The sequence below is a fragment of the Branchiostoma floridae genome, chromosome 7 (assembly GCF_000003815.2).
Source record: "Branchiostoma floridae strain S238N-H82 chromosome 7, Bfl_VNyyK, whole genome shotgun sequence".
NCBI classification, from domain to species: Eukaryota; Metazoa; Chordata; class Leptocardii; order Amphioxiformes; family Branchiostomatidae; genus Branchiostoma; species Branchiostoma floridae.
In genome coordinates this window covers 8,591,173-8,604,431 of record NC_049985.1, presented here as the reverse complement: position 1 = coordinate 8,604,431, position 13,259 = coordinate 8,591,173, and the positions used below count along the sequence as shown (strand labels likewise).

General features: G+C 43.1%; 1 protein-coding gene across 1 annotated transcript in view; it reads left to right on the top strand.

The window, feature by feature from the left end:
- LOC118419799 (G-protein coupled receptor 54-like) overlaps nt 1–9,399 on the top strand; it is a 14,612-nt gene extending 5,213 nt beyond the window's left edge. Inside the window, exons 2-7 of the mRNA XM_035826399.1 lie at nt 4,452–4,731; nt 5,083–5,226; nt 5,576–5,711; nt 6,574–6,731; nt 7,506–7,609; nt 8,709–9,399. Of these exons, the coding sequence (XP_035682292.1) occupies nt 4,483–4,731; nt 5,083–5,226; nt 5,576–5,711; nt 6,574–6,731; nt 7,506–7,609; nt 8,709–9,144 (1,227 nt within the window). The 5' untranslated portion in view covers nt 4,452–4,482 and the 3' untranslated portion in view covers nt 9,145–9,399. The remainder of the gene's footprint in view (nt 1–4,451; nt 4,732–5,082; nt 5,227–5,575; nt 5,712–6,573; nt 6,732–7,505; nt 7,610–8,708) is intronic.
- Nucleotides 9,400–13,259: the final 3,860 nt, after the last annotated feature.

Here is a 13,259-nt window from a genome sequence, read left to right as displayed (position 1 = left end):
CTGACCTGCATATCAACAACACCACTGCTGGATGTTCGGTAAAATGCTATTCAATTAATGGCATCTTTATCACGCATTCATGGTAGAAATTCTTTAGAATAAGTTGCTCAAATGCTCTTGATAGGCAGTTTTCTGTTGGCCGCTGAAGATTTTACCGCGCCCGACAAGAGGACACAAACAACAATCAGGAGTGACGAGCCCTTTTGGGGTGACAAGCTGAATATAAGTTACAATCGAAAACTATGCGGCCATAGATCCATGCGTCTAGCGGAGAGATTACTGTGGTGCAAATAAAGAAGAGTTTAGAGGTTCGTTTCAGGATAGCACAGCGCGGTTTCCTGTTTGTGTTCATGGTATTCATTCCTAGATCCTGGTAAAAAAAAACACGCACGTAGATCTCTACGTAGTCTGACCATTACGCTCTGGCACTTTGACAGCGCGCACTGGAAAATCATTAATTATAAGTCCAACGAGAGGGAAGTCTTTTATCATCAAAAAGTTGTTATAACTTCGCTTTGTAGTGGAGGAATCCAGCATCGTTTGGTTAATGGTGCTCTCATGTCAGTTCCTGATAGTTACAACTTTGACTTTGTCGTGGGATCCTACATCGTTTGGTTAACGGTGCACTCTCGCCTGTCCTACGTGACAGGATTGCGTTTCTCTCAGACAAAAGTTTGGCACTCGTGAAAGGTTCTTTTTGCTGAGTAAAGACCTGCGGCAATGTCGCGTGACTGCGTGTTTTGGTCCTCGCTGTTTAGACGATCCGGCGGTGGATGGACTGCTAATATTTGAACGTTCATGTGGTCAGGAGAGCTCTATCATGTTGCTCAAGTCCCTGGTTTTGTTACTTGTTAGTTGATCTTCATTCCGTAATTCGTAACTCGGTCACTGCGCTTTGTCTGTCTTGCTGATCCTTTGCGGTTACCGCTTACCGCTTACCGGTCCCTTGACATGGGGTGGTCGTGGTTGTGTAGATTTTATTCGAGAGGTTTCATTGTCCCAGTGTACAAGTGGGAGCATACATGCTTCCCTTTGACGTCGCATAATTTGAATCCTCCGACGACCATGTTGGCAGGTAATTGAATTAAGCAGTTGCATCTTCCTGTGGTTTACAGACGTACACTGTGATCCAACATGGCGCAGATGACATCAAATGAAAAGCCTGTATTTTCAATTTTACTTGCTGGCCATTCTACCATGCCTGTATGTACGTGTCTGTGTTGTATTACTGTTTCTGATTAAGACTTCCAGTCAGCAATTTGTTTCTAACTTGTTATCCAGAAGGCGCCTTCCCTCCTGTCTCCGGGTAATCGCACCTGGCAGCTCGGCCTAGCGCCAACTGAATATCAACCTATCCGACACACCTTTCCCCTGCGCAGAGCCGAACCCGCGGCCTATTCATTAATCCTTGGTTTCGACTCGAACTTGCCTTTTTTGGCACAAAACAATCAGCGTCCAGATTACTTGTTCCCCTCATGGCGCTCATACAAAGCGTGCACAGCGTACAGAGTACTCTCGGAAAACCTGAGTGTTTGTTTTGCGAGGGGATATTAAAGTATCTTTCAGCGTTTGTTTGTTTGTTTATTTATTCGCACACAAGTATTACATTAAAACACAAAACGGGAACAATGGATAAAACAGGTGCAGGAGGAGAGAAAAAGCTCGTGAAGCTTATACTTAGCCCTCCTCCTTTGAACTAAACAAAATTGATTATGATATATAATAATAAAGTAAAGTAATACATAGAATAATAATGATACAATAAGGATAAACAAGTAATTAATGGTATGAATTAACAATGAATGATGAAGTAACGTAATATGTAGAAAATGATAATGATGCAATAAGGATAACCATGTAATTAATGGTTTGACTTAACAATAAATAATAAATCAGCATAATACTTAGAAAATGATAATAGTGCAATAAGGATAATCAAATAATGGAATGAATTAAGATGATATGATTAAAAAGAAAAAAATGTGGCTACTACAGGGGGCTCGGATGGATTAACAGATGGATTTTCAGATTACGTTTCTGTATCTTTCAGCGTTCGGTCTGTATTCGGTGATGCAGTGGTTGCCCTCTACTCACAGATCTTAGATTTGGTACCTTATAAACAAGTTTTGACTCAGAAAGGACTTTCAACGCTTCTTGGTCGTGAATTTCATTGACCTTTTATGGCAGAAGCCAATCAACTTTGCCTAAAGGTAACATATTTTCGATTTTCTGATTGGCTGCTCTCATGGGGAATCTGTGACCTGCCAAAGTAGTGTCGAGTTCAATGTATGCTAGTACTACAGTAGTAGGCCCCGGGTTCAACTGTGCATAGGAGAAATGTGTGACCTTGCCGGGCCTTCCGATGTTTTCATCATTCATTTCCAAACGAAACGTCTTTAACGGGAATCGTAGGCGGCAGACACTAACATGGTAGGGTCACATTTCTAACCCGGGTCCTGGTTGCGCTCTTTGCAGGAACCCAAAATTAAAGTTTATATCGAGTTATACTCTTGAATATTTGGTACATTTCTTGTTTTCTGTATACATTTCGTTCCCCAACACTGCCCAGCCGGACGCCTGATTGGGAAGGTGACCCTAGCATCAGCCAGGTTTATGACTTGTGCAGTTTCTGAAATTGCGGATAAAACGATTAATTCCGTAGGAGACGGGAGCTAGGGTGAGAATCTCTGCATGGTGAATTCTAATGGAAATTGATGTCAACCGTGGCGGTGCGCAGCTCGCTTGCAGTTCTCTCAGACTGTCCATACCTACATGTATATGTTCTGACATCTACAGTGTACATTCCTCTTTAGCCCGTCCCTGGATATTTACTGTTGCATTCCTCTCCAGTCCGTTCCTTGGTATTCTGACATGTGACATGCTTGTTGAGTCTCTCTCTAACCCGTTCCTGGATATTCAGATATGTACCATGTAGAAATAATTTGGTGTGGACTGTTATTAACACGAATCAAATGTAATGTTATACATATGTTTCCTCTGCAGACTTATGATTTCGTCTGCATGCCATTTAAAACTCCACGCAACTATTGATTTACCAAAATATGAAAGGCCACAGACATATTGTCTGGGACATAATTTTCTTTGACACCGATGATAAGGGTTTGAGATGGTAGAATTAAAAAGTCCCATTTTGGGTTGGCGAACACGTCGTTTATTGCTGACGCACGTCAGTGCCTTGCCTGGTCATTACGATAGCGGCTCCCAGCGGCGATAACTGCGTCTCTCCGTGTAACACAGCGCTCTACGCGAGTAATGGGGCTGAAAGCAATGAACTTCAGACGCACTTAAACTACCATCAAGACAGGTGAATACATTTCAATAAAAACTACACCGTAGGGCGACTGGCACTAACCAAAGTTCATTTTACAGCCTGCCTTTGAGGAGAGGAAGTTCTAAATCGTGTCGTTAACGATGTGCTCGAGTCAGTACTACGCGACCTGTGTATGAGTTACTCAAGTTAAAAGGCGCCAAAAGGGTTTCAAGGGAGCAGGTCTGAGTTCATGATCACATTTCTCATAATCTGCTTTTGTATACTAACATGGCTGTTAAACAAAAGAATTGGTTGTATTGGGGGATGATCGATTTTGGGCCGACTTATTTCGTAGGAGAGACGGTGACTTCCTGAACTGGAGGTTCCTTGACAATCAAAGATGTGTTTTCCAGTAATAATGATGCGCTTCCCACTAACAAGAATCCACTTCCTACTAAAAATGATGCTCTTCCGACGTACAAAGATGCACTTCCCACTAACGATATGATGTTTTTTGTTTTGTTGAGCACGGATCCTAAGCTCACTTGCCTGTTTTGAATTCAACATCAGCAAGAAAACAAACAAATGGATATCAAATTCGGTTATTCTTTGTTATGGAATTACTTTTGCCTCCTTTAGCAAGCAACATTGTTCCTTTTTGTCCTAAAGTATCAGTCAGTCGCATTGTTGACAAACCTAAAGTACGGAAATGCGTCTCACGTTTCAAAAGGAAAAAAATTAAATGCCGTTGTATCATGTTCCCTTTCATCCACTAACAGGTGACGGATACAGAATCTAACGTACTTCTCCATGGAGATGGGGTTACTCGTAACCGACAGCACCTTCAACTCCTTGGGCGTGTCTACCTGGTTTTATTGTCACAGACACAGTTTATAGTTAGGATTTAGACTAGAGTAGACATAATCTATACTGTTCTACACTGTTTGTTTGTCCCTTTCATGTTACATTGTACCTTCAATTAGTCCTCAGGCAAGAATTTGCAAAAAGAACCTCGCAAAAACTGAGTCATGTTTCTTTCCATCCGCCAACAGATGACGGATACAGAATCTAACGTACTTCTCCATGAATATGGAGTTACCGACAATATCCTCAAGTCCATGGACGTTTCTGCCAAGTTTCTGGCAAAAAATGAATCATGTTCTTTTCCATCCACTAACAGGTGACGGATACAGAATCTAACATACTACTCCATGGATATGGAGTTGCCGACAGTATCCTCAACTCCATGGACGTTTGTGCCAAGTACCTCACAGTCCGTTTTCTATGGCGACTTCAACGCGTCGATCAGCAGTCAGCAGAACAGTACCGAGCTGGGCTGGGGACAGCTCGGGCCAGAGGCCTACCTGGTCCCGATGTTCTTCGTCATCATCATGGTGGTCGGACTTGTCGGGAACTACTTGGTCATCTACATCATAGTGAAGAACAAGGAGATGCACACGGTAAGGATTGGGGAATGGAGGGGTTTTTTTTCCAACGATGCACTTGGTAAGGCATAAGGGGTCCGTATTTAGAGCAAATGCACTTGGTAGGTGTTAAGGGTCCGTAGTTGGAGCAAATGAACTTGATAAGGTATGAAGCGGTCCGTAGTTGGAGCAGATGCACTTTGTAGGTTATGAAGGATCTGTACTTGGAGCAAACCATTTCAGTACTAAGGACAGATACCAATGCCGCCTTGCCACTATTCCACCACTAATAGCGCTATCTAATGAAGTGAGATGAAATAAGCTTTCGTTGTAACTCCATTATCCCTTATTTTTGCACTGAATATCATACTTTAATATTTTACACAGGTGACGAACTATTTCATCCTGAACTTGGCCGTGACAGATCTGTCCTTCCTGGTGTTCGTCGTGCCCTTCACCGCCAGCACCTACCCGCTCACCAGCTGGGTCTTTGGACAGTTCATGTGCAAGTTCGTCATATACTATAGCCAGGTATCTCAGTCATGACCTTCTGAATCAGCAAAAGTGGTATCTCACTGCACTTGGGGCACAGATGCGGCACTGCAGGGTTCGGTCACTGCGGCACTGTTGTGTTATTTTCGGCAAATTTTCGCCGATTTTTTTTATAATTGAGATACTGGATAATACGTAAAAGTATGATTTAGAAGATAACAAAATACACAAAACGTAAGAATATTCGTTCTATATCTGCGAAATTCATTAAGTAATCTTTTTAAGTAAGATACCACCTTTAGGTACGTCTGTCGTGTTCTTTGTTGTTTTGTTTGTTTGTTTGTTTGTTTGTTTGTTTTGCTTTTACGTCTCTGTATTCCTGCCCCAGATCACGGTGACGGCGACGTGCATCACGCTGACCGCCATGTCCGTGGACCGGTACTTCGCCATCGTCCATCCCATCAAGTCTAAGCAGTGGCGAACTCCGCGCATGGCCAAAGTCGTCAGCGCCTGTGTTTGGCTAGGTGAGAGCGCGTATAAACAAACATACTTGTATAAAGCTAAGGGCGCAACCCGCCGTACGTGCAATTTGTCCGTACTTTTTTTGGGGGGGGGTATTTTTGAAAACGTTCAGGCTGTACAGGGCAGGCGCGTCGCCCGTACTGGCACGTACGGGGGGCAAATCCGAAGCCCGATGGCACACAAAATTTTGCCTGCTCGTAAAGTTCTACGGCGTGTCTGCGTGCTCCAAAATCCGTCGTATTCCCCACGAGTCCGTACGGAGTCGGTACTTACCATTTACGGATCCCAAAAGATTGCCCACGTTTCGGCACGTAGACAGCACGTACTTGCACGTACGGCGGGCTGTGCCCTTAGCTTTAGCGAAACAAACAAGCAGGACAGCTTGGGATGATTGAACACTGCGCACCTAAAACGCCATATGTTTGAATTAAGGAGAATGTTTCCATGGACAGAACACAGACACACTAACGAGTAGTACGTTTGTAATTAATGATACATTACGATACATTACCAGGTGAGCGTAGATGCACAAATGATGCATTTATCATCTAATTAGTTTCACAAATGATGCATTTATCATCTGATTAGTTTGCTGTCTAAGCCGGGTTCACACAAGCGTACACTGTATATGCAAGTCCGTATGAGGTTATTTTGAGTATAGGCCGATCATAAGTTTTCACTGATAATGTGGTCCATGTTCAAGTCCGGACCTGGACCTGATCCTCTTGACCTAAATTTTCTGTACCGCGGTAACCACCCCTAATTACCAGACGAGCGTAGATGCACAGAAGCACAGATAATGAGTTTATCGTCTAATTAGTTTGCGTAAAGCTTTGTCTAATACCAGTTCGTCCCAACTCCCAGGGTCCATCGTGGGCTCGCTGCCCATGGCCATCTACTCCCGCCTGGAGCCGTACGAGTACTACGGGCCGCAGGAGGAGTACTGCTCCATGTTCTACCCCAGCAGCACCTGGGAGGCCGGATACATGACCTACACCTTTGTCGCCGCATACATCCTTCCGGTAAGCTTGATTCATTCACCTGTCGTAGTGATAACTATAACATGAGACAATCTAACAGCATCGACATGTCGTCCTGACATGAAATCGGCCACTTGGGAGGCTGGCTACATGACATTCACCTTCCTCACCGCCTACATCCTTACGGTACGTTTGATGTCAACTGTATGTCGTAGTGATGACTATAACAGGGACAAGCATTGACATATCGTCCCGACAATTGTCATGAAATCGGCAATAGAAATAGCAAAACGAAAGCAGGGACATATGTGTAATTGTATGTAGCAACACCAGCACAGTTCCAGACCCCCATACATCCTCACACTCATACACACTGCTTTACATCCCAATCGCACTACAGGTATCTAACAAATACAGTCCTTATTTAGATATAATCAAATGCTTGGATAGATTAACAACTGAATCAATAAATGCCCGGAGGTTGTCATTATGACGGTGTGATAGTATACTGATACAGCCAGATGTGCCGTGATATACACTTGATGAACGTTCGTTTGTCGGTTGACTGGTTGGTTGGTTGGTTGGTCGGTCGCACTCTTCAACGTGCAACCAGAGGTTGATGGAGAAAATATTGGCCCTTTTCTTATCAGCGTGGGGATAGCTGACAGAAAAAGACGGCATTTAAGAAAAATGTCACGATTTTCCCCATCAACCTCTGCTTGGAGGGTAGGTAGGTCGGTTGTTTGGTTGCTCGGTCGGGTGCTCGGTTGATTTACTGGATAGTTGATATTGTTGATGTCTCCGTCCTGCCCGCAGGTTGTCATCATCACGGTGTGCTACAGTCAGATGCTGCGGCGTCTCTGGACCCGGATCGCCCCCGACAGCGGGCTCTCCGACACGGACCGAGTCATGCCCCGCAGGTGAGGGCCCCTTCACAAGAGAATCGGAATGATTAGTTTATGTTGCAATTGACCGTTTCTGTTTGTCCCGTTGCAGTGACATCCCTTAGACAGTTATAGGGCCTTCACATTGAAACCGAATCAGCAGGAATCAAGCAGATTCAGCCGGAATAAAGAATTTGCAAAATTCGTGCCTCATTCGGGCGGTAACTCTAAGTGGACCTAATACCTATTCACACGAGAATCGGAATGAGCTGGAATGACGTCTGAATAAAATTCTTTGTATATTCCTGGGAATTTGTGGTGTATTCTAGAAATTCTCACCGCATTCTAGATATTTGTGCCTACTGATTCCTGTGGCCGTCCCGAATGTTTTGTCAAGATCAAATCTTTCAAGATGCATTTGAGGTGGAGAAATATCAAACAGCATTCAAAGTGTATTCTAACTATTCAGTACGACCGCGTTCTAAGGCATTCCAACATTATTTGAAACATTCTGATGTCATTCTATGAAGAACCGGCCGACCACAGAATGTACACGAATACCTGGAATGCAGTGAGAATTTCTGGAATGTACTACGAATACCCAGGAATATACAAGAATTTCCATTCAGACCTCATTTCGGCTCATTTCGCCTCTCCTGTGAATAGGTATTAGGTCCATCTAGCCCGAGTGTGGCACGAATTTTGCAAATTCGGCTGTTTCTGCTTGATTCCTGTTGATGTAACTGTATAATAAGGGATGTCGCTGCAACGGTACAAACAGAAACGGTCTATTGAAACATAAACTATTATGCCTCGCAGTAGGCTGAAATCAGCTTTAATGCTAGTAATACATCCGGTGAATGATACATCTGGTGTGTTATCTGCAGCCAGTAGGTGCCCAATTTTTGAGTAATGAGGCTGATTTATGTGCTCGAAGCACGTCCTCGAAAAACCAAGCAACATCCCGTTTCAATTCGTTACTCTCTAAAACGAATTTATGGTGAGCTGTGTAGATACATTCGCCTACGCAGAGACGTCCAATGGCGCTAGCAAACAGGTGGTTTGTCCGCGCCGTTGGACGTCTTTGCGAAGGAGAATGTGCGGATATAAAGTCCAGGTCTCCTTGTTCCCGCAGATGCAACAAGGCGGCCATGCAGCAGAAGCGGCGCACCACGCGGATCGTGCTGGTGGTGGTGGTGTGCTTCACGGTGTGCTGGGGGCCGATCATGATCCTCAACCTGGTCAAGAGTTACCATCCCGCCTTCCCGCTCAACTTCCACATGGCCTGCGTGAAGATCTGGGCCCACTGCATGTCCTACGCCAACTCCTCCGTCAATCCGTTCGTCTACGCCTTCATGGGGGGAAACTTTCGCAAGGCCTTCCGCAAGTCGTTCCCGCGCTGCTTCCGACGGGCACGCGTGGCGCCGCAGGCGGAGGAGCCTTACTCCAACAGCGACCACCTCAGCCTGCTGTCCCGCAGGCAGGGCGCCGCCCAACGGCAGGCCCTCCCAATGCAGCCCATCAACGAATGTGGGCAAAACAGCCTAAGCACCATAAGCCCAGCAATGTAAAGTGGCATGTAGCTTCCTTCGCAGACTTTCGGAGCGACGGTGTTTATTTTTGGGGGGAGCGCTGATTCGTGATTTTCAACATGCGCTAAAATAAACGTTCTCTTTGCCTTGGAACGAACAAAAGCTCCTTGGAAGGAAGTTGGCCTGGAGAAGGAGTAATGCCGCTTCGAAAGTCTGCGACTGATAGAAGAATGCTAGGCGTTATGGGCATCATGGGCCCGGCTAGTGCTGTCTTGACATTTCCAAATGTGACCATATGGAAATGTGACCATAGTATATTATGTGATTCATATGTAGGCGGCATGGGCCCAATGAGACCGACTATGCAGGCCTCGTGGGCGCCATAATGTCACCTATGTAGGCGGCATGGGCCCATGAGCCCAGTTATTGCTATGGTCCCGTTTCACCCGGACGGGCTGTTTTCGGAAACGGAAAATGAAAATGGCACGATAGAGAATTATACACATATTGTGCTCATGGCTATTCTTTATGTTTTGAGCGTTTTGTTCTCATTTACATGTATGTCATACTTCCCGCAAACCGTACTACTAGGCCGGACACCAGTTTTGCACTTGACGTGATCATACCGTATCCAGGTCTCATGGTGCCCGTAAACTTGGGTATGTAGGAGGGTAAACCTGCACCACAAAAAGTTGCAGCGCGAAAAGAATGTGATTGGAGTCAGACATTACATCGTTGCTTGTTGACAACATGACATGTGGATCGAGGCTTGCTGTAAGTCAGAATAAAAATATGTAACGTTATACTATAGATGTGAAGGAATTTGTGAAACCCGTAAATGATATATCCTTAGATATCTGGCATGTGCAGGGAACATACTCCACGATTGTTGTAAATACTGTAACCTTAGCCACACCATGGACTGTTTTACAACTGTAACCTTTAGGGTATAGAGAAAATGGGTGTAAAAAGATGGTTTAGCAGTCAAGCATGTTACGTTACATAATCAATGTTAAACAGTACTGTACCAATTTCATAGTAATTGTATAGTGCTGTTGTTATTGGTGAAACTATTATTTAGTATATTTTGTATGGATAACATTGGTGAAGAGAATATGTGCGTTTGCATATTGTGCTCTAATGTTACTTCCCAAGAGAGAAACGTATTGTAAATTTAATGCCATTCAGCCCCAGGCGCTTGCGTTGCTTCGTTACTTCTGTACTGCTCCATGGTATTTTGCAGTTTCGTGTTAGAGGCCTGGGCTATCATTTAGTATACTTGTTGAAGAGATAGCATCCAGTATTCTGTATATGAGAACTCCTATCATATATATCTGTGAAGAGACATCGATAGATTATATCATTCAGTAAATGTGTTATGTTGCAATCTCTGATTATTGTCAACCCGGAGTAGCAGAGGCAGAGACAGAGGCCCGGAAGTGCCTCTTACTCAATCGACAATCATTTCTGATCTGCTGTATTCTTCTTCTCACTGCAGCTGGTTACATGTTAAACGTTCCGTTGTGTTGATATCGGCGCGATATGGGGGTTCGGATAAAGCGATCCCCTTGATGTATAGTTATATAGGTTTTGCTGTTTAGACAGTCAATACCCTCTGCATTTCGTCAGATAACGCCCGCACTATCTGTACATCTTCAATTGTACGAGGTTCGGAGTCAGAAAGTAATGCAAGGGATCTTGTAATTCGCTCATTTTTTCCAATCGAATGAGTTGAAATTTTGTTGACACAGAGTTATGTGTGTGAGTGAGAGTTATGTCCTCTTGAGATTGAAATTTGTATATTTGGTCTGTATCATGAGCAACTGAGTTGATTTCAAGATTTCAAATCCACCCTTGACAGACGATACGTTCCTCTAAAGCTGGCTCACTGACAATCTGGCGTACTGTAGGAAGTTGAAATTACATATGTGTGATAACAAATGTCTCTACAGGTTGCATGCCGATGTTCATGTCTAAACTCCTAGTGGTTCCTCAATTACAGCTGCTAGGATGAAGTTGTGATATAGAGCAAATTGGATTTATACACCAATTCGTGAGTTGTTGGTTAAAAGAATACTTTTCCATTAACCAGAAGAAACGAAAATTGCCACAGGTATTAATTGTTTAAATGTCAATTTTCATTCCTCTAAGATAATGGGAAAGAAGGCTACAGAAACTTTTAATCAACACACCGCAAATCTCATAACCCAGACAACCGCCTATACCTCAATCTACAGAAGCAACGAAAAAAGACAAACCTATCGGATTTCAGAGTCGAAAATAAGCATGTGGATTACAGAGAAATGCAGATTATTACATGTGCAGACTCAGTCTCCTTCAATGGCAAAAATTGGTTTAGAAAAATTATTAATTCTACGTTAATTGGACCTCACTTTTCTTCTGACGGAATCCCAAGGGTGAAATCAACTCAGTCACTCATAAAAATAATAAACAACAAATTTAGATATTTCAATCTCAAGAAGATATATGCCACTACATTTGTGCCAAATTTCAACTCATTCGATTAAAAAATGAGTCTGTTACGAAACTACTTGCATTACTTGACTCATCCTCATGCTTCCTTTGCACTGTAAGATGTATTTCTCTATGTAATCCGGCCTTCTCCTGTGGGTATTTGTGGTATTATGTTCTGTGGCATGTAGTGATCAATCTTCTGCTACAGCTCCTCTTCTGGGACGGCCCGTATGATTTTGTTCAGATATCTGGGCGGCCTAAGGATTGTAGCAATTTGATTGGATCATAAAACACCTGAATAAATGTCCTACGGAAGCTTACGACTTTATTGCATCACAATTTCTTCCACAGCATGATTCACAATGTTCACACCAGCATATCAGCATAGTATATCAAATGTACAAACTAGCATCGATCACTGTTTTCGTTAATATATCCATGGCGCACTCATGCAAAAAGAGAGAGATCTTTGTCAGCTGAGCCTGCCACATCCTTACCTTAATGTTGTCAAGGCAGCCGTCTACATGTAGCTTTGGAAGGACAACATTACCTTAATATCTAAACTCAATACAGATTTGAAAGGAATGCACCCCACTTGATACAAAAGTGAAGGCTACAACACAGCCTCAAAAATTATGTGGCCGGAAGGCTGTCCAGTACCCATTTCATCTCGTAACATTCTTGCGCATTCTGTCACAGTCATTTTCTAACAATGTACACTTCTCATTACTGTTGAGTCATCCATTAAAGCTTTTGTATGAGCCCCACAATTTCCTTCTCATCAACAACAACAAGATGGTTCCTGTAACCTTACTGCCTGCGGTTTATACTACATGCATTTCTGCTGAGATCATTGTAAAACAGCATTGCCTTCAGTCATGGAATTAAACAATCAGAATTACTACTCACCGATAGTTGTAATCATCAAGAACTTTCACTGTCTTATTTGCTATATGTACAATGCTGCTGCTGCTGCATTTCATCATGCACATTCCTATCACAATTGATCAATGAATTCCATCATTATCATTTATCATTGCATTTTCCCATTTTTAATTAACTACATCAATCTGTTCTGTTTCCCTTTGCTTACAGTACCTCATATTTCTCACGGCAAAGTTGCCATAAAAGTCCAATACAAAGTCAGCTTACTTTCATACAGTGTAAATAAAAGAATCTATTTTATGCTTTTTGTCCAATCCATCATACAGCTATGTCACTAAAGAATTAATAAAAGAGGTAATCCTCTAACCTCGATATTGTTTTAACCATTAAGATAAATAACCAAAAGATAAAATTCAAGTGTTTGTCAATTAGAATGTCTGAAATATAAATTACATATACATAAAATGTCCACAAATATTTACATGACAAATACAACAAAGTTTGCACTTAATATATTAACCACAATCCACATGACCTATAATTTCCACAAACTCTGATACAGTCAAACCTGCCCGAGCGACCACCTCTTCTCAGCGACCACCTGGCCATTTCGACCGCTTTTTCTCGGTCCCGATTTATTTTCCCATTGACGTAAGCATTAAGCGACCTTTTCTCAACGACCACCTGGCCAACGCGACCGCGACCGGCCCAAATTGGGACCTATAACGACCGCATCATTTTCAAGATTGAGGTTTTCATCGATTTTTTATGATAATTAGGGCGATTTTGTGCCG